The 21,327-nt window shown below is 33.9% G+C and overlaps 4 protein-coding genes and 1 non-coding gene across 8 annotated transcripts; 2 read left to right on the top strand and 3 right to left on the bottom strand.

Moving 5' to 3' along the window:
• Positions 1-550: 550 nt before the first annotated feature.
• LOC104701772 (protein DETOXIFICATION 14-like) lies at positions 551-3,218 on the bottom strand. 3 transcript variants are annotated; one of them, XM_087460222.1, is made up of 8 exons: positions 3,070-3,218; positions 2,509-2,917; positions 1,815-2,359; positions 1,637-1,723; positions 1,487-1,543; positions 1,164-1,402; positions 864-1,069; positions 551-781 (listed from the first exon to the last, which is right to left on the bottom strand). In XM_087460222.1, exons 2-8 carry the CDS (start codon positions 2,749-2,751, stop codon positions 725-727), a joined length of 1,434 nt encoding a protein of 477 aa, XP_087316348.1. In that variant the 5' UTR covers positions 2,752-2,917; positions 3,070-3,218; the 3' UTR covers positions 551-724. The 3 variants fall into 3 exon arrangements, with proteins under 3 accessions (XP_087316348.1, XP_019083287.1, XP_019083288.1); XM_019227742.2 differs by having other exon boundaries at positions 2,509-3,095; XM_019227743.2 differs by lacking the exon at positions 1,487-1,543 and having other exon boundaries at positions 2,509-3,170.
• A 2-nt stretch (positions 3,219-3,220) lies between these two features.
• LOC104701773 (protein DETOXIFICATION 14) lies at positions 3,221-5,815 on the bottom strand. Its single transcript, XM_087460223.1, has 7 exons — positions 5,251-5,815; positions 4,606-5,137; positions 4,426-4,512; positions 4,275-4,331; positions 3,944-4,182; positions 3,648-3,853; positions 3,221-3,451 (listed from the first exon to the last, which is right to left on the bottom strand). The coding sequence occupies exons 2-7, from the start codon at positions 5,007-5,009 to the stop codon at positions 3,383-3,385; spliced, it is 1,062 nt and encodes a 353-aa protein (XP_087316349.1). The 5' UTR covers positions 5,010-5,137; positions 5,251-5,815; the 3' UTR covers positions 3,221-3,382.
• Positions 5,816-12,112: 6,297 nt separating this feature from the next.
• LOC104701774 (protein DETOXIFICATION 14-like) lies at positions 12,113-14,473 on the bottom strand. Of its 2 annotated transcripts, XM_087456789.1 has the most exons (7): positions 14,149-14,473; positions 13,513-14,057; positions 13,316-13,402; positions 13,119-13,175; positions 12,796-13,034; positions 12,509-12,714; positions 12,113-12,372 (listed from the first exon to the last, which is right to left on the bottom strand). In XM_087456789.1, exons 1-7 carry the CDS (start codon positions 14,392-14,394, stop codon positions 12,304-12,306), a joined length of 1,449 nt encoding a protein of 482 aa, XP_087312915.1. In that variant the 5' UTR covers positions 14,395-14,473; the 3' UTR covers positions 12,113-12,303. The 2 variants fall into 2 exon arrangements, with proteins under 2 accessions (XP_087312915.1, XP_087312916.1); XM_087456790.1 differs by lacking the exon at positions 13,316-13,402 and having other exon boundaries at positions 14,149-14,472.
• Positions 14,474-17,016: 2,543 nt separating this feature from the next.
• On the top strand, positions 17,017-18,562 carry LOC104701775 (uncharacterized). Its single transcript, XR_015560979.1, has 4 exons — positions 17,017-17,206; positions 17,511-18,097; positions 18,165-18,281; positions 18,364-18,562. It is a non-coding gene; the product is annotated as an uncharacterized LOC104701775 (transcript).
• A 252-nt stretch (positions 18,563-18,814) lies between these two features.
• On the top strand, positions 18,815-21,302 carry LOC104701776 (protein DETOXIFICATION 14). Its single transcript, XM_010417516.2, has 7 exons — positions 18,815-19,224; positions 19,317-19,861; positions 19,945-20,031; positions 20,110-20,166; positions 20,253-20,491; positions 20,573-20,778; positions 20,916-21,302. Exons 1-7 carry the CDS (start codon positions 18,934-18,936, stop codon positions 20,991-20,993), a joined length of 1,503 nt encoding a protein of 500 aa, XP_010415818.1. The 5' UTR covers positions 18,815-18,933; the 3' UTR covers positions 20,994-21,302.
• Positions 21,303-21,327: the final 25 nt, after the last annotated feature.

Raw genomic sequence — 21,327 nt, 5'->3', positions numbered from 1 at the left:
TCGTTCAGCCGCCATAAATTCTATCTGAATTGAAATAATGGCTCAACGTTGAAAAATTCAATGGTCGTAAAATTGTTTTTAAGTTTATATTTTTGTTTTTTATACTAATTTTTATTTTTTTGTTATTGCAACTTTACGGTTCAACTGTCGTTTAAACACTAACGGGGTGTATTGGACGATTTAAAAAGATTTAAGAAATTTGGAATTTTGATAGATTTTAGGGAAGTTGATATGATTTATGGTAAAATTCTTTCAAATCCCACCTAAAACTATGAGATTTGGATTTCTGTACTTTTAACTAAACAAATCCTCTCAGATCTTCAGAATCCCTTAAAAATACAGAAATCCAACTTGAATAACTTGTAACTTTTATACAAATCACCTAAAATTTGAATAACATATGATTTGTAACTTTTATACAAATCACCTAAAATGTAAGTTGAATACACCCCCTAAATACAAGTCCCTCAAACAAGCATCACATTAGTATTCTTTAGTTTTTATTAAAATATTTTTCTAACGGGTAACCGGACTATTATTTTCCCTCCACTTTCCCATAAATCATCATAGTTGTACTAATATTATGCATTAATTTCATTTTGTTTTGTTTCATAAAACAACAACAACAACAAGAAACTAATACTGATTACAACATTAAATGGAGAAATTGATTTGGCTTATCATGTTCTTCACTTATTTATTTTATTTTTAAAAGTGTTCTTCTTCACTTATTTTCATCTTCAAACTCTTCAGCCATCAGTCTTTCTCTTGCATTTTTCGCCTGCCCATATGATTCATATATTATCAATAGACATTACTTTCATTTTTTACAAATTCACTAAATCACTTTTCACTTAACTAACCTCTTGCTCCCAGTTGGTAAAGATAACGATAAGAACGAGCAAAAAAGCTTGAACAAAGGACCCAACTGTGATCCCAATCCAGAGTCCTCTTCCTCTCATTTTAAACCCAAAGGCTAATATGATAGCAGTTGGTGTGCCACAGAGATAGTATGCTGCTAGGTTTACATAAGCCCCTCTATCTTGCCTCCCTGCTCCTCTAGCCACACCTGTTATATATGTTTCATTTCCACTAATAACACATTAATTTTTAAACGTTAACTTCATTCATGATTTTGACATTATAGAAGAAGAGAGTCTAACCCGAAAGAACCGTGTGAAGGGCATCTAATATGACTAATAAAGAAACCAGCGGGGCCATTGATCTTACATAATCCACAACTTCGGTTTCTGAGCTGAATAGGTAACCAAATACGTTTCTTGAACCAAAGACTATTGCACTCACCAGTATTGATTCTACACATGCTATAACCATCACTGTGTAAACCGCCATCCGAGCTTGTTTCGGGTTTCCAGCTCCTAACTCGTTTGCAACTCTTGTACTACAACAACCACAATAGAGACACAAGGGTTTTAGATTTTAGATAGTAAACTCCCATTTTTTAAAATGAAACGGAAAAAAGAACCTTGCTGCTGCGCCGAGACTCTCTGGTATATGGTATGCAAAGGAGATTGTCGATAGACTTTAAAGAAGGAAGAGAGCAACTGAGTTGTATGATACTATTACATTCCAAAACCAAGTCTTTAATCAAAAGATAGAAAAGAAAAAAACATACCACACTGAGAGAACAGAGGTTTCTAGCGTTGAATTTGGTAAAATCCCAGAGAGCAGGACCAAAAATTCGAACGACCACCACTCGAGGCTAGTTCAACATCAAAGATTCAAGTTAATTGTCAAGAACCCTGTGACCAAACCAAACTAACAAAAAGAGGAATAAAGAAAAGTTTCTATACCAAATCATCGACGCAGATGGGATTCCAAGCCAGAAAAACTCTTTCATTCCTTTGACCACACTCATGGAGATAGTTGCACGGCTCTTGCTACAGCTGGACGAAAACTTCATGTATAATCCAAGCACAACCACGTTTACCCAGTAAGAAACCCCAATCGCTATAGCTGCACCGCGGATCCCAAACCCAAACTTAAAGACCAAGCTCCAGCAGAGGGAAACGTGGACACAGACAGCAGAGATTGAGCTTATAATCAACGGGAAAATCAGACTCTGCGCTTGGAAAAACTGTACAAGCGGCTGCAAAGTGGCGTAAGCCAAGAGGGCAGGTATGAGCCAAGTTGCAAATTTCCCAGCTTCTTGAGCAACCACAGGATCTTGTCCAATGAGAGAGAGTATAGCACCCATGTAACTCCATAGCACAGACAAAGGAATACACACAAGATACAAAGAGAGAATCGTTGTGTAAGTATGTACTCCAAGTTTCTCATACTGTTTAGCTCCATAAGCTTGGCCACATAGAGTCTCCATTGCACTAGCCAATCCAAACTGTAAATGATAATCACAATCGAGATTCAAGAAAAGAAGAAAAAAAAAAACAGAGAGGATCTGTTCGTTTGGAAGTTGCAGTCAGTGTCATTTGGTAGCTGCAACTTCCAACCTAACAACAATGTCCATAAAGAGATAGATATACTTACGACAAGGCTGAAACCAGTGGCGCTGCAGAAAGAAACAGCAATGGCGGTGCTAGAAAGGAAAAGCTCACCGAGATGACCAATCATCACTATAGATATCACTTGAAGAAAATCCATAGACAAGTTTACTGCAACCATCGGACCAGCAATGTAACCAAGCCTCTTCATCTCCTGGAAATAACCATCTTTCTTCTTGACTTCTTCTTCCTCGCTCTTTGCAAGCAGACCCTTCTCTGCAGAATCCATTCCCTCTTCCTTCTTGTTTCTGTTTCTTCTCTGGAGAGATCTTTAGCTTCCTTTAGGGATTTTTTAACCTGATCTTCTATGAATCTTCCCTATTTATACCATCATTTATGTTTACACCTTCTACTCTCGTCCTTTCTTATTCAACCACCATAAATTTTCTGTGTCGCTAATGGTTCATGATAGCAAATCAGGAAAGTGGCATTTGAGAAAGAAATCATGCTTAGCTTGAAACTATCTATTGAAAATCTATTGAAATCCAAATTTCCTTAGTAATTGATTTCAATGTTGATTGTATATGAATGTATGGTTGTTTCTTACTCTTCAAAGGCATTATATAAAAAATTCTTCTTGTTTGAGACCCATTTAATCAGTCCACTCTTCTTGTTTCCTCTCTCCTCTACATTTATTTGCTCTCTTTTAAGAATTCATTTAGCTCCATCAATTCAAACTTGGAGCAAATCGTATATGATTAGTGAGTAGTATAAACTTTTTTTGTAAATAAAGGGCTCGACCGCTAGAGGCCAAAACTAATGTGAACATTCAGTTCCTCATTACTATACTTGAAAACAACAGCACAAATAAACACACACGACATTTAATGGAGGAGATGGTGATTGAACTCTTGATTAGTTTAGCTGATCACTTCATTATCTTTCTCTTCAAATTCATCACCCATAACTCTTTCTCTAGCCTTTCTCGCCTGCCACAAATATACATTAATTCATACATATATCAAAAAACACATCACTTTCACTTTTACTTCCAGAACCTACTATCTGAACCATAGGATCCACATGTGTAAAGGACATCACTCTCGCTTTTACTTTCCAAACCTACTAATGAATTAAACATGAGAACAACATGAGGACATTACTTTCACTTTCACTTTAACTAACCTGTTGTTTCCAGTTGGTGAGGATAACAATAAGACCGAGCAAAACCGCTTGTACAAAGGACCCAACAGTGATCCCAATCCAGAGTCCTCTTCCTCCCATTTTAAATCTAAAAGCTAATAAAACAGCAGTTGGTATGCCACAGAGATAGTAAGCAGCTAGGTTTACATAAGCCCCTATATCTTGCCTCCCTGATCCTCTAGCCACACCTGCAGTGTCAATCCCCTTAGTTAAAACATTGTTGATCCTTAAAACTAGTTTCTTAATAAATTATTAACATTATAGAAGGAGACTCTAACCCGAAAGAACTGCGTGAAGGGCATCAAATATGACAGATAAAGCAACCAGCGGAGCCATTGATCTTACATAATCCACAACTTCGATTTCAGAGCTGAATAGGTAACCAAATACGTTTCTTGCTGCAAAAACTATTGCACTCACCATTATTGATTCTACACCTGTTATAACCATAACTGTGTAAACAGCCATTCGAGCTTGTTTCGGGTTTCCAGCTCCTAACTCGTTTGCTACTCTTGTACTGCAACCAACAACAGCAGAGAGAAGGGTTTTAGGTCTCAAAGATAGATATCTCCAATTTTGCAAAATTGGGAAATTGAGAAAAGAAAGAACCTTGCTGCTGCGCCTAGACTCTCTGGTATTTGGTACAAGGAGGAGATTGTTGATAGACTGATAGAGAAGGGACAAAACAACTGAGTTGTATGTATATATGTTAACAATCCATTCCAAAACAAAGTCATTAGGATATACAAAAAAAACATACCACACTGAGAGAACAGAGGTTTCTAGCTTCGGATTTGGTAATATCCCAGAAAGCATGACTAAAAACTCGAATGACCACCATTCCAGGCTAGTTCAACACCAAAAGAAAACAAAGATCTCAAGTCAAGACTCAACTGTAACCAAACCAACAAAAAGAGGCATGAAGAGAAGTTTATATTACCAAATCATAGAGGCAGATGGGATTCCAAACCGAAAAAATTCTCCCATTCCTTCAAATAAACTCATGGAGATGGGTGCACGGCTCTTGCTACAGCTGGAAGAAAACGTCATGTATAATCCAAGAACAGTCACGTTTAACCAGTAAGAAACACCTATAGCAATAGCTGCACCGAGGCTCCCAAGCCCAAACTTAAAGACCAAACTCCAGCAAAGGACAACGTGGACACAGACAGCAGAAATTGAACTCATAATCAACGGCAAAATCAGACTCTGCGCTTGGAAAAACCGAACAAGCGGCTGCAAAGTAGCATAACCAAAGAGAGCAGGTATGAGCCAAGTTGCAAACTTTCCAGCTTCTTGAGCAACCATAGGGTCTTGTCCAATGGCAGAGAGTATATCACCCATGTAACTCCAAAGAAGAGACAAAGGAATACACACAAGAAACAATGAAACAATCCCTGTGTAGCTTGACCAAATTGTTTAGCTCCATTAGCTTGACCACATAAAGTCTCCAACGCACTAGCCAGTCCAAACTGTATGATTATCACAATTCAGAATCTTAAAGCAAATTAATTAATCAAAAGAGAGAAACAGATCAAGAAAGAGAGAGAGAGAGAGAGAGAGAGAGAGAGAGAGAGAGACATACGACGAGGCTAAAACCTGTGACGCTGCAGAAAGAAATGGCAATGGCGGTGCTGGAGAGATAAAGCTCACCGAGATGACCAACCATCATTGTCGATATCACAAGAAGAACGTACATAGACGAGTTGATCGCAATCATCGGACCAGCAATGTAACCAAGCCTCTGCATCTCCCGCAAAAACCCATCTTTCTTGTTTACTTCTTCTCCATGGCTCCTCACCACGAGCAAGCCCTTCTCCACCGAATCCATTCCTCTTCCTTCTTCGCTGAGATCTTGAGATTTGATTCAGAAACACCGAACCAATCCCTATATATTCTTTTTTTTTATATATATTTTTTTGTTTTGCTTTCTGGAATTTAGCGGCGTGTCGTATCCTGTTTCTACACCTTCCGATAAAACCGATACATGCGTCGTCCTCTCTCAGTCAGCCGCCATAAATGTTCTCCCTGGATCTATATGGCACATGACTATATATAATAGTAGCAAATTAAGAAAAGGTTGGAAATTACCAAAGTATACAAATATGAAAAAAATTTAAGTTCCTTGATTAGTCAAGCCGCTTGTATATATTAATTAAAAATGTTGATTTTTGTTTGAATAAAAAGTATATGGTTGTTTGTTTCTTTCTTTACAAGGCATTAAATCAATTGAAAAAATTGTTCCGTTTATATCATGTGAAGTTTGTCAACCAACCTCACTGACTTACTCTATATTTTTCATTTTTTTTTTCTTAGAATTTTAAATTTAGCATCGTGTCGTATGAAAAATCTACTCCTGCAGAAATAATATATAATTTAGCATCTTATTAGAGCAAAGAGCAGCCACTGATCACAGCTTTTGCTGTAGTTCCACATTAGACAATCCAAATGATAATTACGTATGGTTGATTTTTTTTTTTTTTTTTTTAATTATGACGAGCTCGGGTCTGGACTTTAATCTCCCTTATGGTCCGGGATCAGCCTTTACTAATATCTTATGACATGGCGTAAAACATCTCTCTCACCGGGAATCGAACTAAGGAGCACAAAGATCTAATTCCTGCACTTAAACCATTAGCCCACTGCACCGATGGTCAATTACGTATCGTTGATACAAGGAACAAAAAGATGGAAACTAATTAACTAAATTTGCTTAATGTTACGGAACCTACAAAAACAAGTACTACGAGATAAAAATATTATCTTGGGGATTCGGTTAATATAGAATAATTAACCTAGTACAATCCATAATTTTACTTCTCTAACAAACAAAAGTACGCGGAGGTACGTATCTTAAACTTGTGTGTGGACAGTAGAGGCCAAAACACGTGCGCACGTACATACATGTGGACATTCATTTCCTTTTTAGGTCATATAACAACCACACCAGAAGTCGAATTAATGACAACACCAATATATATAATGTCTACCACCGGTATAGTGGGCTAGTGGTTTAAGTGCACTAGTTGGATCCTTGTGCTCCCTAGTTCGATTCCTGGTGGGAGGGATGCTTTACGCCATGTCATAAGGTATTAGCAAAGGTTGGTCCCGGGCCATGGGGGAGATTAAGGCCCAGGCCCGAACTCCTTCTAGTTAACAAAAAAAAAAATATATATATATATATATATATCTATATATATATAATGTGGCGACATGATTGTGGTTTCTTGATTTATCTCATCTCTTCATGTTCTTTGTTTTCTTCATCTTCAAACCCCTCACACATCAGTCTTTCTCGTCTGCCCATATCATTAGACATCACTTTTACCTTTCTCAAATCCACTAATCATTTTTTTTTCACAAATATAACCCTAAAAACAAGAAATCAAAATTAAAGGACATCACTCTTACCTTACTAATCTGTTTTTCACCTTAATTAAATATGACCGGTATCAAATATGACCCGACAAAACTGCGCGAACGGCATCAAATATGACCGGTAAAGCAACCAGCGGAGCCATTGGTCTTACATAATCCACAACTTCGGTTCAGAGAGCTGAATAGGTAACCAAATACGTTTCTTGCGCCAAAAAATATTGCACTCACTACTCACTATCCCCTTTATAATAAAACAGAAATACACAACATTGTTTTGTAGACTATATAATTTTAATAAATTGATTATAAATAGGTTATAAATTATAAATTAATTAATTTGGTTACAAGTTAAATATTGGGTATAACCTTAATTATTTCTGAAAATCTTAAAGAGAATTAAAAAAAATATTCCAAATTGATAGATTAATTGGTTAAAAGATAAATAGTGGATGCAAAGAAAAAAATTATTTTTGGAAGATTTAATTGCTAAAGAAGGTTGTTTCCAAAAATTTTAAAGAGAATATTCTAGATTTATTTTAGGCAGATTTTATTGCTAGACCACATTGTTAACCAACTTCTTAAAGAGATTAAAAATAGATTTATTTTAGGCAGATTTTATTGCTAGACCACATTGTTAACCAACTTATTAAAGAATTAAAAATATATTGTGAAGCATAAAAAAAGGAATAAAATTTCGACAATTTATCACACTAAATCGTGATTTCCGAAATCTTATTCTGCAATTAAAAATAAAATTTCATTGAAAATCTTCCAAACTTTCAATATAAATCGACCTAGCCTCACGTTATTCTCATATTCATACCGAAAACACAAAAAAAAAATGACAATCGTTTCTCAGTTTACAATACTAAACCGTCTGATAAAAATTCATGGTGTATTCGAGCTAAGATATTGCATACTTGGACACATTATTCCAAGGATGTTGGTATGTTAGAGCACGGATCATTTCTCATACTTAAATTTAATGATACAAACAATATAAAACTTAGAAAATAGGTGTTTTTTCAAACCATCATATTTAACATATGATTTATTCATAATGTTTTATCTAAAAAAACTTTTAAAAACAATCACATATACTATATTTTATATAAAAATTATAATATAAATAAAAATAATTCAACCCGTGCGAGCACGGTCCTAATCTAGTCTATACTAGTATAATTGCAGTACTTTTTACTCAAAAATATGTTTTTGAAAACATTTATCATTGAATGCCATTAAATACTTATATTCATGTCTAAAAAAGTTTAGTTAATTCTCTCTATTATCCTTATAACCAAACATAATTAAAATATTATAAATATCCATATATATATATAATGTTCTACAATTAAAAGAGATATTTAGAAGATTTATTCCATATTAAATTTTTTATTCTCCTATCATCTCCTTTTGATTTTAAATTTTAAATGTCGTGAATCATCATATAATACATAACGAAAATGTATATTTTCTGCATATATTGTGATTTGAATTTTTTTTAAACGAACATATAATACTCAATTAATATAGTAAATTTACTGTATATAGTAAATTATAAAATTTTAAGAAGTTTATAATTTATAACAGATATATCTAAACTTAATAAAAGTCTAAAATTATGAATATTCAAACATATTAAATTTTTAAAATAACACCAATGAGTTATATTACATGATGGGTTATATGATACTAAAAATAAAATAGGATTGAATTGATAATACTAAAAAATAAAACATTATTAATATAATACTTTAATACGGGTTGAATCCTTATTTTACAATTTAACAACATTAGTTTAAAATATATCAAATCAAACTGATTTAATTAAGATTGTATTAAATAAAAATTGTTGTGCAATATACCGCGGATTATATACTAAATCACTAAAATTAACAAAATAGTATATTAGTAAAATTAGTATTAAAATAGTATATAAACAAAAAATTATGTAAAAACTTGTGTCGTGATATACCGCGGATCATAATCTAGTTATTGTTATAACCTGAGAGATAAAACTTATTTTTCTTCAACAGACTTAAAAAAATTCTCTAGTTCTGCAGAAGGAAACGTTTATTTTCCTTTAACAGACTCAAAATTTTCATTGTTTCTATTAGCATATTAGAAGAAAGAGCAGACTGATCACAGCTTTTGCTGTAATTTTTACATTAGACAATCCCAAAGATGGAAACTAAATTTGCTTAATGTTGTGAACTAGTACCGAAATACTAGGTAGTGCCGTAGTGGCGATGGAGTATACATAATTAATTAATCGTAATATTTTATTCGATTATGTTCATTGGTTAGAGTGTCACACATCTGAAACAGAGTTGTACATACGTCACTAAATTTTTACTTGCCTACAAGTTCACGTCAAGTTTAAGATATAGAGTGAATGGATCGACCGGGGTGCTTGCTTGTTTGCAGTTCAACGGGCTGGTCCAGCCCGGGTATATATATAAGTTTTTTCTTGACTGAACTATTAAATTTATTAAGCGAAAAAAAATTATTTTTGTACAATGAATGCAACCTTTGTCTACTCCGGGTTTCGAAAATCAAAATATTAGAATTAGGTAATTTTTGGGATTTGGCTAGGATAGAATTGTAAAATCATAATTGACTATTTGACTCCAACCCAAGTCATATATGTTCAATTTGGTTCGATTAGTAGTTTTATCTTACTTTTGTAATTAAAAGAAAAAAAAAAAAGGTACCGAGCCTACCCACAAACTCTCTGGACTAGCCAAGACAAGATGGTTTGTGCTTTGTGGACGTAGCGGATCTGCGGAGGTACATAGATCACGCATCTGCTACATACCATTCTGAGATCCTGACAAAAGTAAGGTTTTATGAATCCAAATTTTGTACTAGTCATATTTCTTATAAGCAATCTTTATATTTTTTTAAAACTTTGAATCATATCATAATATCTTCCTTATCTTATATAATATGACAAGGTTTTTTTAAACTTTGCCTATATCAATGCGACATTTGGCATTCTACTTTTGCGACACGTGTACTTTACATTAATTTGAAATTTGATTTTTTAAATTTATTTATTTAGAAAAGTAATTGTTTCTTTTATCTTCCACTACCAAATCTTTAATTATTTTTGGTTTGTATTATTTAATATTATTTCATAGCAAAAATTTGTATAGTTTTTTTTGTAAATTAAAAAAAAAATCGATTTGTAAGGATATATTTCATCTAATTAAATTTATATGATTTGTAAATTCTTCACTAATGTTCCTTTAAATTTCTTTACTCTTCGTCTACCAAATCTTTAATTATTTTTGGTTTTTAATTTAGTATTATTTCATAGTAAAAATCTTAATAGTTTACTTTTGTTAAAGAAAAAGTAATCTATTTTACAAAAATATATTTATTCTATTTTGTTTTTATGATTTATAAAATTTTCACTTATTTTTTATTACAACCGTAACTTTATTACTTAACTATTTTAATCGGTTTCACATGTCAATATTTACTATATATTAAACTATAATAAAGTAGAGTTGTGAGAAATTGTCATTAATTTGGCACCAATCTTTTTTTTAACATGTGTCATTTTTTTCAGTTTTAATGAAATAAAAACACACATTATTGCCAATCTAAAACTAAATTGTCTACACACATTTTTTTAGTTTGGGGCATTTTATTTGTTCAGTTTCTTTAGATTATATTTATTTCTCTCAATCAATTACCGTTATGACATTATGAGTGGACATTTTATTTTGTTCAAACTGTTCATTTGCAATAATGCATATGACCAAATTAATTATAATTAATATGCTTTATAACTGTATTTATTGCCATGAATGTGATTACTTAGAATAATGCATGTGTTAATGGAATTCATTACAAACTTCAAATAATACTTAGTGTATTATATAAGATCCAACGCTCACATGACTAATAATGAAGAAAACGATCACTCACTATATGTTTTTCTTTTCCCATCATTTCCCATGGTATTTTTTTTTCTTATGAAGTTTTAAAAATAAACATGATGTCTTGCAGTATGATGATTAAGAGATTAATTTCTCTATGACTATTTGAAGAAATCGTTTACAAAGCCATGTCAATGTATTTTTTTCTTGGTATCAGAATCTTGTCAATATTTATTAGCCTCTTTCAAAGGATTATGTTTTATGATAGTCATAATTTAAAATTTTTGCATTATTTTGTAATGTAATTTTTTAAACTTTCAAACTATAGTTGGAATCTTAAGTGATGAATATGAGTCTAATGCTTGACTCTTAAAGCAGAATCTCTTTGGCTTTGAACATTCACTCATAGTATTATAGTTGTAAGTCTCTTAGATTTTTCCTCTTAAGTCCTCTGATCTTCAACTACAATATATTTCTAAGTTTATATTTTGTAAATTTACCTTGTTTTTCGTTTTTAAAAATTCTTTATCCGCATTACAAAAAAATGTTTTACTTTGCATATTGATAAAAAGATTGAGCCTAAAGTTACCATGTAATGCAGATATACATGGTCAAAATATCACATACTTCTTTATGCCTCTTTGGAATCACTTCCCAAACTTTACAACATCTTTTCACATTACACGGAAAAACATTACCGAGACCTATTGTAAAATATTTAATATATATATATATTATAATCTCGATACTTTCATCAAAGACATATGTCAATCGTTAAAAGTGGTATAAATTAACAAGTAGATGAACCCGTACAAAAGCAAAACTACTTTTAAATTGCATCCGTCACTATGCCGAAAAAAGCTTACACCATTTCCAATGGTTATCTATATTCTTTTGGTTTGAATTTTATATTTTACATTTAGAGTATAATTTTGAAGAGATATGATTTAGTATTCAGAGTATAAGATTAAAATCATGATGCTATTTTAGTATTTTTAGAATTTTAGAAATAATTTGCTAAATTTAAAACCAAAAGTTATTTTTATGCAATATGTGAAAATTGTCTTTTTTTTAACACACTTCATACTTATAAATGTATGTATTTAAATTCTTTTCAATGCAATAATATCATGGACATTTTATATAGAATTTAATGAAATTTTATTTTGTATACAATTTGGTAACTTTCTTGTTTATTATGATGCGTGGGTAACTTTCTTGTTTATTATAAGGAAGAATACCAAAATCATCGTGGGTGGACAAAAGAATGGCACAACTAGTGTACACGTACATGCACGTGCACATTCATTGCACCTTTAAAACAACACAATGAACATTTAATGGCGACGTGATTCACGTCTCTTGATTTAGCTGATTTCTTTATGTTCTTCAACTTCAAACCCCTCAACCATCAGCCTTTCTCTCGCCTTTATCGTCTGCCATGTCATTCATAAACATCAAATAGCAATATATATCACTTTCACTTCCTCAAATCCACTAATCGATTTGTCTCCCAGCTAACCATAAAACAATAAATGAAAAGGACACCACTCTCACTTTCACTTTACTAACCTGTTGTTTCCAGTTGGTGAAGATGACGACAAGACCGAGCAACACAGCTTGTACGAAGGACCCAACAGTGATCCCAATCCAGAGCCCTTTTCCTCCCATTTTAAACCAAAAAGCTAATAAAACAGCAGTTGGTATGCCGCAGAGATAGTATGCTGCTAGGTTTACATAAGCCCCTATATCTTGCCTCCCTGATCCTCTAGCCACACCTGTTACGTTTCCATTCCACTATTTATTAATCCTTAAGTTAGTCTCTTAATGATTTTGAAACTAAAGAAGGAGAATCTAACCCGCAAGAACCGCGTGAAGGGCATCGAATATGACCGTAAAAGCAACCAGTAGAGCCATTGATCTTACATAATCCACAACTTCGGCTTCAGCGCTGAATAGGTAACCAAATACGTTTCTTGTGCCAAAAACCATTGCGCTCACCATCAATGATTCTACACATGTAATGACCATCACTGTGTACACAGCTATACGAGCTTGTTTCGGGTTTCCAGCTCCTAACTCGTTTGCTACTCTCGTACTGAAACAACAACAACAGAGAGAGATAATTTAGATAGACAGATAGCTCTAAGTTTGTAAATCTTGTACTGCAACAACAAAGAACCTTGCTGCTGCTCCGAGACTCTCTGCTATTTGGTAGAGGATGATGGTTGTTGATAGACTGTTAAACAAAATAGAAAGCAACTGAGTTGTATGTAATAATAGTCCATTCCAAAACTCCAATCTTTGAGATACCAGACAGAAAACGTCAAATGACCAGAGAGTAACCAAAACTCTAATCCGAAGCTAAAAGGAACATACCAGACAGAGAGAACAGAGGCTTCTAGCTTCGGATTTGGTAAGATTCCAGAGAGTAAGACTAGAACTTCAAATGACCACAACTCGAGGCTAATTTAACACCAAACAGGAATTTATTGAAATTTCAACAACTCGATTTGGTCAAATGCCAACAACTCTGTGACTAAACCAAAAGAAGCATGAAGAAAATTTTAGCTTACCAAGTCATAGATGCAGATGGGATTCCAAACCGAAAAAACTCACCCATTCCTTTAAACAAACTCATGGAGATGGGTGCACGGCTCTTGCTACAGCTGGAAGAAAACGTCATGTACAATCCAAGCACAGTCACGTTTAACCAGTAAGCAACCCCAACCGCTATAGCTGCACCTAGGTTCCCAAGCCCAAACTTAAAGACCAAACTCCAGCAGAGGGAAACGTGGACACAGACAGCAGAGATTGAGCTTATAATCATAGGCAAAATCAGACTCTGCGCTTGGAAAAACCGAATAAGCGGCTGCAAAGTAGCGTAACCAAAGAGTGCAGGTATGAGCCAAATTGCGAACTTTCCAGCTTCTTGAGCAACGAGAGGATCTTGTCCAGTAAGAGAGAGTATATCATCCATGTAACTCCATAGCACAGACAAAGGAATACACACAAGATACAGAGAGAAGACCCCTGTGTAAGTGTGGACTCCAAGCTTCTCGAATTGTTTAGCTCCATGAGCTTGACCACTTAAAGTCTCCAATGCACTAGCCATTCCAAACTGTGTGGTTACATACAACAATCAAAATTTATAATTCTTGAAGCTTAAAGGAAAGACAGAGAGAGAGAGATGAATAAAGAAAGAGACATACGATGACGCTGAAACCTGTGACGTTACAGAAAGAAATGGCAATGGCTGTGCTTGAGAGATAAAGTTCACCGAGATGACCAACCATCATCATCGATATGGCTAGAAGAACGTACATAGACGAGTTGATCGCAATCATCGGACCAGCGATGTAACCGATCCTCTTCATCTCCAGTAAGAACACATCTTTCTTGTGTACTTCTTCATCTCTGTGGCTCGCCACGAGCAGACCCTCCTCCGCCGAATCCATTTCTTTCTGATTCTTCTCTCTTCGGAGATCTCGAGATCTTTAAGCCTCTCTTCTCTGAAAAAAATCCTATACATTTATACTAATAAATATTTAACGTTTATTTATGTGGAATTTTACCTGCTTAGTTGCGTATACATGTCTAGCCATAAATGTTGAATCTCCTAAAATCTACAGCTGTCTTGAATTATAAAAATTTAAAAAGCTTCAATTAGTCAAACGGTTTGTAAATAAACTAAAAATTAACGAGTATTTCTAATACATATTTTAATTTTTTAATATAATCTAATTGTTATTACTAATTGAAAAAAACAAAACCATATCAACTAGAATATTGAATATGCATGGAAAGAGTATTTTACACAAGTTTTCGTGAGTTTACACACAAGAGAGACTCTAGAACCTTTTTTTTTATTTATAATAAATATCTAGAGATTTGGTGAGAGATACCAACACCGAGTGTATCTCAGTTATATTATCGTCATCAAGGCATTAAATAACGGGAAATTAGTTGAAAGTTGAAACTAGTAGTAAATGCATTAAATCTAAAAATAATTGGATAAATACATTTTCAAAACATACAGTAATTATAAACTAATATATTTACTATTTACAATTAGTAAAATCACTACTGTTTCAGTTTTTTACTATTTGTACTGTTTGACTTTCAAGTCTTTAACAAAACATGTTGTTTAATTTACTATTCTTGAGAACGTTCTATGGAATCTCTAGCCATATATATTAGGATAGTGGTACCATTCTTGAGAACGTTCTATGCAATCTACCAAAATATATATAGCTGTTTTGAAGTATTATATATTAAAAATTCCCAATTAGTCAAAAGGGTTGGTAAGAAAATCCTTGAGAGCATCAACATGGTAAAAATATCCATATTTTGGTATATTATTTTAGTTATAAGTACACCCTTTTTTTTTTAAACACAAATTATAAGTACACCTAACAAATATAAATATTATGTAATATATTTAAAATCGTTAAACAAAATATCAAATTATAGTGAAAACATAGATTTTAATTTTTAAGGTAACTAAATTTTAGAAAATAAATTTACACCAACTAGTATTTTCGTTAAAAAATTTTAGGGAAATGTTAAAAAAAAAAATAGATGAAACCAAGATGGAAAAGGAAAAAAGGGCAGTTTTAAAAGTGTCAATTTATACTTGTACAAATACACAATGTCAATTTATACCCAAACTTAAACAAAATTCAAATTGTATACCCAAATATAATAAATCATGCCGATTTCTGAATCTATATTTATAGGTGTTAGTCAACAATAATGGACAGTGACTTAGATGTCATGTGTTTAGTGAGATGCATCGGTTTCTTAAAACGACGTCGTTTTAACTTTTTGATTTCAATTTGTAAAAAAAAATATTGTAACTATCTAGGCTCAAACCAATGATCTTTTATTTATGGACATTAGTCTTTATCACTTGATTTAACGACTATATTCAAAACAACTTGATATTTTTTTGTGACACTTCGGTTTCAAGGATACGCGCAGAGGTTTAAAAGAATTGATTTGGTCATCTATGTCACCAAAGTGCACTTATCTTTTCGGTCAAGGGACCTGAGAGAATTCCAGAATTAAGAGTGCTTGAGCTGGAGTAGTCTCAGGATGGTGACCTTCCAGAAAATGATTCATAGCTTGTGATTGGATATGAAGCCCACTAAAAAATAGCTGTAGGAGCGTTACACTTTTATGTTGATAAATGATATCTCTCATTTTTCTATACAAATCCCAAAATTAAGTTCTTTTTAGTTTTGTTTTAACAGCATCAAATTCATCATTTGACCCTCAACCACATGGCCCACATCACTCACTAGAGCTTTCTCCACCTTTGTACGATGTTGTAACTTCATATCGTCATTAGTTATCTCTAGATACTAATTAAGGATGAGGTTTTTTTTTTTCTTAACATCTATTTTAATTGATTCGATTTGGTGACAAAGCTTGCTCTTTGAGTTGATTGCGAGTCTGTTAGCGCTGGCTATAATTTCGTTGTTTGAATCTAACGGTTGTTGCGAATGAGTTTTCTAAATTCTAGAATAATTAATTTAAGGTAATTAGGAAAAAAAAACAGAATAATCATAATTTGAAATTAACAAATCTCCCAAATATCCAATATTTTAACAGATCTTCTAAAAATGTAAATTTTAACTTAGATTCAATATAACGTTGTACGTTCTTTACTCTTTTAGTATGGTACCACTAAGTTATTTATTGAGAATAACATTTATGGCTATGAATGAGACATGTAGGCAGCACAGCATCTCATCTCATCGAGTCGTGAGTTTCTTAAAATTAAATTATTTAATATAGGGTTTTTAGTAATAAAACCCCTCAACTAAAGATGGATCGTAAAAAAACCCCTCAATTATATTTTTAATGATTAAACCCCTCAACTTTAATTCTGTTAATAAACGTTCTCTTCCGTCTACAGTGTCGTTAAAACTGGATGATTAAAGTTAAGTCAAAACGCAGAGTTTTCCAAAAAATAGAAAAACGACATGTAAACTCTTAAACAACACAAATTGTGAATAAAAACAACAAGATGTTTTGATACCCGGTTTTAAAATTCCCAAATTCACCTAAGTTTTAAAGTCCCCAAATTGAAAAAAACCTAAATTGACGAATCTTAGTTTAGAGTGATGGCTTTTATCGATTCTTTCAGTTTTGAGAGATAAACCGGTGATCGACAAGAGTTGCAGAATTCTATATTGAGTGTTGTTGTCTCATCGTTCGTCGTCTTCTTTATTTCAGCTCTAAGAAACCGAAAATCATGGGAAGGTCAGTTCTTATTTCTATAATTCAGTTTAGGATGAATTCACCTTCGTATATATAACAAGAGTAAATATAATTTGATTCTTCCTTTTCGATAGCTTTTAGGAAGCATCTTTTTTTCTTCTTTTTTTAATTGTTTTCTTTTTATATGAGTTGGATTGGACTCCATAATTGTTTTCTTTTCGATAACGTGAATTCTATGTGATGTTAAAGACTAGTGATTTTACATCACTTTTTTTACATGTGAAACTTCGTAGTAGTTGTGTTGAGTTTTGGGATTAGTCTTTTTTAACCAATTATAGTTGTACAGGACGCTTTTCTTTAGATTACATGTTGGAGGATATTGGGCAGCGGATGGTTCATATAATGGTGGTGAGACCAGATGTTTAAGTCTTGATTTTGAATACCCCAGTTTAGCAATGTTGACAGATATGGTTTCGAGTACTGGTTATGCAGAAAATATGAGTAAGTTTTCTTACTTCCCATCTGGAGTAGTAGGTCAGAATCGCAAGGATTTATGTAGTGATAGGGATGTTGCAGAAATGATTACATGTACACATGAGTTAGAAAGTATGAATTTGTATGTCGTTAGGGCAGATGATCCTTATCTAGATGATGTTCTTGTTGGAGAAGGGGAAGAAGAAGAAGAAGAACGGAGTGATGGAGACAAGGCTGCCAGAAACTGTAATTTTAGAATGGTATTCAGTCGAGAAGTGGAGGCTTTGTTACAACTCGCTTTTGTTTCCTGTGAATGGGATGGAATTGTGGGAAACACATATTGATGTTGTTGTTATGCCTCCTCCAGACAGGATAATGCCAGGAAGACCAAAAAACAATGACCGAATCAAAGATCCAAACGAAAAAACTTATTCTCAGAATTCTCAAAAAGCTATAGTGGTACATCTCTTACATCTCTCTATCTAATATGGTGGTTAGACTTACCAAAACTCATTTTATTATGCAGTCATGTAGTAATTGTGGACAAACAGGACATAACAAACGAACATGTCAAATAGAGCCAGTTCCTAAACCACCTAACCCGCCTTCAGAATTTCCTTCTTATCATGCCAAAGTTATTGTGGTAAGATTATAATTCTCTGTTTTAGTGTATGCCAAAGATTTCTTAGCAAAAAGATTTGTAATTCATGCATTTGATCTTGTAGAAATGTAGCAATTGTCAACAAACAGGACACAACAAGCGCAAATGTCATCTTGAGCCAGTGTCTAAGCCGACATGTTATTTTTTTTGTTGCATCATGTTTGCTTTTAATGTTTCACTCGACTTTGTAGTTTTGTTTTGATAATTTTTATGTTCCAGTAGTATATTTGGCTTTATAATGGTATTTTGGATTTTTATCATAATTCTTGACTTATATAAATAACATGTCGTTTTTTTAGTTTTTTCAAAACACAACGTTTTAATTTAACTATGACTTAACCTTAATCATCCAGTTGTAGACGGAGGAGAACGTTTATTAACAGAATTAAAGTTGAGGGGTTTAATCATTAAAAATATAATTGAGGGGGTTTTTTACGATCCATCTTTAGTTGAGGGGTTTTATTACTAAAAACCCTTTAATATAAAAGCAAAAGTAACCATTACAAAAGAGACACATGGAAGAAGAGTTTCTGTTCTTTCTATCTACATACATACCCTGCTGGTTGGAGAAGCTAAAAACAAATCACATAAACTAAACGTCCAATAACAGTATTAATCATAGGCTTTATACTTAATGGAGATGAAGGAGATTGATTCGGAGAGGAAGAAGCAGAAAGAAACGGATTCTGATGAGGAGGGACGTTTTCTCGTGGTGAGCGACAGAGAAGAAGTAAACAAGAAAGATGTGTTTCTTAAAGAGATGACGAGGATTGGTTACATCGCTGGTCCGATGATTGCGATAAACTCGTCTATGTACGTTCTTCTCGCTATATCGATGATGATGGTTGGTCATCTGGGTGAGGTTTTCCTCTCAAGCACAGCCATTGCCATTTCTTTCTGTAACGTCACAGGTTTCAGCGTCATCGTATGTCTCTTTCTTTATCCATCTCTCTCCCTCTCCCTTTCCTTTAAGCTTCAAGAATTAGCAAATTGTGATTTCTGTATGTAACCACACAGTTTGGAATGGCTAGTGCATTGGAGACTTTAAGTGGTCAAGCTCATGGAGCTAAACAGTTTGAGAAGCTTGGAGTCCACACTTACACAGGGATCTTCTCTCTGTATCTTGTGTGTATTCCTATGTCTGTGCTATGGAGTTACATGGATGATATACTCTCTTTTACTGGACAAGATCCTCTCGTTGCTCAAGAAGCTGGGAAATTTGCAACTTGGCTCATACCTGCGCTCTTTGCTTACGCTACTTTGCAGCCGCTTATTCGGTTCTTCCAAGCGCAAAGTCTGATTTTGCCAATGATTATGAGCTCAATCTCTTCTCTTTGTGTCCATGTTGTCCTTTGCTGGAGCTTGGTCTTTAAGTTTGGGCTTGGGAGCCTAGGTGCAGCTATAGCGGTCGGGGTTTCTTACTGGTTAAACGTGACTGTGCTTGGATTGTACATGACGTTTTCTTCCAGCTGTAGCAAGAGTCGTGCACACATATCCATGAGTATGTTTAAAGGAATGGGCGAGTTTTTCCGTTTTGGAATCCCATCTGCTTCTATGATTTGGTAATATAAATTTCTCTTCAAGCTTCGTTTGGTTTACCTAGCCACAGAGTAGTTGACATTTGACTCGACTTGCATTAAATTAGCCTCGAGTTGTGGTCATTCGAAATTCTAGTCTTGCTCTCAGGGATCTTACCAAATCCGAAGCTAGAAGCCTCTATTCTCTCTGTCTGGTACGTTCCTTTTTATCTTCTAAAGATTTAGTTTGATCATATACAACTGATCAGTTGTTTTCTTCTTTGTTGAAACAGTCTATCAACAACAGTCATCCTCTACCAAATAGCAGAGAGTCTCGGAGCAGCAGCAAGGTTCTTTGTTGTTGCAGTACAAGATTTACAAAATGGGAAGTATCTATATCTAAAACCTCTCTCTGTTGTTGTTGTTGTTGTTTCAGTACAAGAGTAGCAAACGAGTTAGGAGCTGGAAACCCGAAAAAAGCTCGAATAGCTGTGTACACAGTGATGGTCATTACATGTGTAGAATCATTGATGGTGAGCGCAATGGTTTTTGGCGCAAGAAACGTATTTGGTTACCTATTCAGCGCTGAAGCCGAAGTTGTGGATTATGTAAGATCAATGGCTCTACTGGTTGCTTTTACGGTCATATTCGATGCCCTTCACGCGGTTCTTGCGGGTTAGATTCTCCTTCTTTAGTTTCAAAATCATTAAGATACTAACTTAAGGATTAATAAATAGTGGAATGGAAACGTAACAGGTGTGGCTAGAGGATCAGGGAGGCAAGATATAGGGGCTTATGTAAACCTAGCAGCATACTATCTCTGCGGCATACCAACTGCTGTTTTATTAGCTTTTAGGTTTAAAATGGGAGGAAGAGGGCTCTGGATTGGGATCACTGTTGGGTCCTTCGTACAAGCTGTTTTGCTCGGTCTTGTCGTCATCTTCACCAACTGGAAACAACAGGTTAGTAAAGTGAAAGTGAGATTGGTGTCCTTTTAATTTCTTGTTTTATGGTTAGTTGGGAGACAAATCGATTACTGGATTTGAGAAAGTGAAAGTGATATATATGGCTATTTGATGTTTATGGATGATATGGGCAGACGAGAAAGGCGAGAGAAAGGCTGATGGTTGAGGTGTTTGAAGGTGAAGAAAACGAAGAACATAAAGAGTTCAGCTAAACCAAGGGACTGTCAGTCACGTGTACAGGAGTTGTGGCATTCTATTGTCCACACACATATTGATTTGGCCTTCTCCCTTATAATCAGGATGATAAACAGTAATCATGCTGTGATATTATGAACAGTTTAAGAAAATTCTACGGATTTTCTTATAAGAAATATGACTAGTACACAATTTGGAACTCGTGGATTCATAAAACCTTACTTTTAGTTTCCATCTTTTGTTCCTTGTCTGTATATATCAACCATACGAATTTATATATCCTCTGCCGATTGTGTAATGTAAAACTACAGCAAAAGCTGTGATCAGTGGCCGCTCTTTCCTCTAATATAC

The sequence above is a fragment of the Camelina sativa genome, chromosome 7 (assembly GCF_030686135.1).
Source record: "Camelina sativa cultivar CO46 ecotype springtype chromosome 7, ASM3068613v1".
Classification (NCBI taxonomy): Eukaryota; Viridiplantae; Streptophyta; class Magnoliopsida; order Brassicales; family Brassicaceae; genus Camelina; species Camelina sativa.
The sequence above is the reverse complement of the archived record's forward strand: the minus strand, read 5'-3'. Positions and strand labels throughout refer to the sequence as shown.